The 4,048-nt window shown below is 45.4% G+C and overlaps 1 protein-coding gene across 1 annotated transcript in view; it reads right to left on the bottom strand.

Annotated features, from left to right (window-relative positions):
* ACSL5 (acyl-CoA synthetase long-chain family member 5) overlaps nucleotides 1-4,048 on the bottom strand; it is a 43,881-nt gene that overhangs the window by 8,505 nt on the left and 31,328 nt on the right. Inside the window, exon 17 of the mRNA XM_018570112.1 lies at nucleotides 1,649-1,765. Coding sequence (XP_018425614.1) covers nucleotides 1,649-1,765 — 117 coding nt within the window. The remainder of the gene's footprint in view (nucleotides 1-1,648; nucleotides 1,766-4,048) is intronic.

The raw sequence follows: 4,048 nt of genomic DNA, 5'->3' as shown, positions 1-4,048 counted from the left end.
AGACATCGGGGGGAATTTATCAAAACTGGAGCAGACAAAATCTGGAGCCGCTGTGCACGGCAGCCAATCAGCTTCTCTCTTTCATTTTCAGGTCTTAACTGAACAAACTGAAGAGAGAAGCTGATTGGTTGCCGTGAGCAACTGCTTCAGATTTTATCTGCACCAGTTTTGATAAGTTCCCCTCATTGTGTTACTCCACGCCCCACCCTCAGCAACCCATCAGAGATCACCCTTCCTTGTCTTCTGCCCATTTCCCATTGCCTTCTATGGTGTGCGGCCACAAGTATTGATCTCTAAATCAGTGTATTTGATTTGCTTAGTTATTGGCATGAACGTCTATCTGCGGAAAGTCACCCGATACAGGGATTCAGCCAATTACAACGAAGAGACCCAAACACTCTCTGCGGATTGGACGATTGCACGTCAATGGATTAAAGCTCATTACCCCATCATGTATCACTGGCCCCTCCCTTTTACAATGTAAGCCCTCAGGGGCAGGGCCCTCCTCACCATCTTGCCTTGCATTGTGATTGTAATGTCTTCCTTATATTGTAAAGTGCTGCGCAAACTGTTGGCGCTTTATAAATCCCGTATAATAATAATAATAAAGCGACGATGAAAATTCGCAGGTGGCTGATTTTCCCTCTTTGCCAATCAGTTCAATTATCACTTCCCACCTAGTGCTCTTTGTACAGGGTGAGTCAGTACAGAAGTAATGCCAGTGAAGGTCTTGTGTACATAGGTGTTGTTTGCCGGTGTTTGATGAATGACAAACGCAGGTCAGCAAATTGCCCTTTAACTCAATGCTGCAGTGTGGATGAGGCTGCATGTGACCCGTGCTACATTTTTCAGGATGCAGCATGCCCAACTGGAGATGTGTTTGCATTGAAGATACACAGCATTTAAACCAAGCTCAAGCGTTCAAATGTAAAAGCCTGAGTCTGACAACAATGCTCCAGGTACATAAGCCCGAAAGTGATTTGCAGGAACGTGCTGCTGTTACAGGGCTTATGTTAGCTGCTGTTGATTATTATTAAAAGAGGTCAGGTCAGTGCTTTTCCCCTTAGTTCTCCTCAGGGTCATGGGAGGACACAAACTAGCGTCCTCCCATGACCCAAAGTTCAGTATATAGGGAGCTACAGCTCGCTATATACTGAGACCGCAGCAGCCGAAACGCATCTCGACAATGCAGTCAAGATCCACCCAGCTGCGTGATTGACAGCTGGCTCTGCCTATCTAGAGGCAGAGCCAGCTGTACCCGCCCCCTCCCCCGTCCGTTCCGCCAGTCAGCGCTGGAGGATCGGAGCGGGGAGGGGGGGAATCCCTGCAGGGAGCCGTGGGTGACAGTCACGGCTCTCTGCAGGGAGATCATCGAGAAGTGAGCGAGCGACGGTATGTGTTCGCTCACTTCCAGATCTATTGAGCCGACCTGTGACAGTCTCATTGTCACATGTCGGCTCTCTCTCTCTCTCATCTACTTTATCTCTCTCTCATCTACTGTATCTCACTCTCTCATCTACTCTCTCTCTCTCTCTCTCTCTTCTACATATAATACAGAATCTATATAACAATCTAATATTTTTATATCGTATATAACATCATAATTTATAAAGTATTATCCTCCAGCAGACATTTTGGAGTCACTCACAGGAAGCCATTTGCCGATATCCCCCGTGTGCAGCCAGCCGTCCTCATCCATCGCCTCTGCTGTCTTCTCCGGGTCTTTCAGGTAGCCCTGAAACACGTTGGGGCCTTTAATACAGACCTGGAAGATCAGAACGCAGAGATGTTAATTATTAAATAATAAAGATCGCATGGCGTGAAAGCGTAATTTAATTACATGCAGCAGTTAAAGTATCTGAACCCAGAATATGAGTTGTTAAGTTACATTGGGTTCCTGTATGAGTAGTTAAGTCACATTGGGTTCCCATATGAGTAGATAAGTCACATTGGCTTCCCATATGAGTTGTTAAGTCACATTGGGCTCCCGTATGATTAGTTAAGTCACATTGGGCTCCCGTATGGGTAGATAAGTCACATTGGGTTCCCATATGAGCAGTTAAGTCACATTGGGCTCCCGTATGAGCAGTTAAGTCACATTGGGCTCCCGTATGAGTAGTTAAGTCACATTGGGCTCCCGTATGACTAGTTAAGTCACATTGGGCTCCCGTATGAGTAGTTAAGTCACATTGGGCTCCCGTATGAGTAGTTAAGTCACATTGCGTTCCCATATGAGTAGATAAGTCACATTGGGCTTCCGTATGAGTAGATAAGTCACATTGGGTTCCCATATGAGTAGATAAGTCACATTGGGTTCCTGTATGAGTAGATAAGTCACACTGGACTCCCGTATGAGTAGTTAAGTCACATTGGGTTCCCATATGAGTAGATAAGTCACATTGGGCTCCCGTATGAGTAGTTAAGTCACATTGGGTTCCCGTATGAGTAGATAAGTCACATTGGGTTCCCATATGAGTTGTTAAGTCACATTGGGCTCCCGTATGAGTAGTTAAGTCACATTGGGCTCCCGTATGAGTAGATAAGTCACATTGGGCTCCCGTATGACTAGTTAAGTCACATTGGGCTCCCGTATGAGTAGATAAGTCACATTGGGCTCCCGTATGAGTAGATAAGTCACACTGGACTCCCGTATGAGTAGTTAAGTCACATTGGGTTCCCATATGAGTAGATAAGTCACATTGGGCTCCCGTATGAGTAGTTAAGTCACATTGGGTTCCCGTATGAGTAGATAAGTCACATTGGGTTCCCATATGAGTTGTTAAGTCACATTGGGCTCCCGTATGAGTAGTTAAGTCACATTGGGCTCCCGTATGAGTAGTTAAGTCACATTGGGCTCCCGTATGAGTAGATAAGTCACATTGGGCTCCCGTATGACTAGTTAAGTCACATTGGGCTCCCGTATGAGTAGATAAGTCACATTGGGCTCTCGTATGAGTAGTTAAGTCACATTGGGCTCCCGTATGAGTAGATAAGTCACATTGGGCTCCCGTATGAGTAGATAAGTCCCTGTCTATCTGTAACCAGTCTACGGCCAGCTCAGCTCCCATTTCTTTATTTTGGGGGCTATCATAGATCGCTGATCAATGTTTTTGTCTTGGACAAGCTTTTTGACCTTACTAAAAGGGTTCCAATATCTTCAGGAACTTCATGGTGTTGATGCTCTAAAGATCTTATCACGGTTGAGAATAAAATTGAAACAGAAATTGTTATATTTTCTAAAGCAAATTTCTAGAGATTCCAAAGATGGAGTCACCTCTCCTTCTCCGTTAGAGTAGAAATAGTTCATCTCCGCTACGTCCACCAGCTTCAGCAAATTACATGGCAGAGGAGCCCCGACGTGGCCTAGAAGATGATCGAGAAATACGGAATCTTGTAACACGGGATTGTATTCCATAATGATACATTATGACGTTCTTCCAGGGTCAGACCACCCAGGACTGGCAATGTAATATCATACCTGCAGTCCAATCTCCCGGCGTGGAGAACGAACACCCGGCTCCGCACTCTGTCTGTCCGTAGGCTTCAAATATCTGTGATTGGAAGGATTACATTGTATGTCAGATGTCTATAAAGTCTACCTACAGCTCAAACCTTCTTGGACAGATTAGGGAAGGGCTGGGACCCCTGTCATGTTCCATTGCTGTCTGTGTCCTGAACAGTCACCTGGGCTCAGGGCTCAGAATGAAGGTTACAATTCCAGATTGCCCGAAGGTTAAAATATATCTAACACCAAAACATTTTTTGTCTGTTTTGGAAAGATTAAGGACGGATGAGACCCCCCCGTAAGACTTTACTTATTTATTTTGCTGTGTGTTTTCCATTGGGGAGATTTCCAGTCACTTCCTGTTCTAGTAAAACAGCAGGAAGTGAGAGGAAATATTTCCATAGTGAGGGAAAGCCCCTCTTAGACAGTTGTCACCAGAATATATGTCCCCATTGGAAGATTTCCCCTTTCCTCCTGTCAGAGGTGTCCCTACACTTTTTGCAAACTGAGGCAGGGAGGATGGGGCTGATGGTGCATGCTATT

This window comes from Nanorana parkeri, unplaced genomic scaffold (genome assembly GCF_000935625.1).
Source record: "Nanorana parkeri isolate BGI_ZX_2015 unplaced genomic scaffold, ASM93562v1 scaffold1455, whole genome shotgun sequence".
Taxonomy (NCBI): domain Eukaryota; kingdom Metazoa; phylum Chordata; class Amphibia; order Anura; family Dicroglossidae; genus Nanorana; species Nanorana parkeri.
Note: the sequence above shows the minus strand (reverse complement) of the source record. Positions and strands in the feature narration are given on the sequence as shown.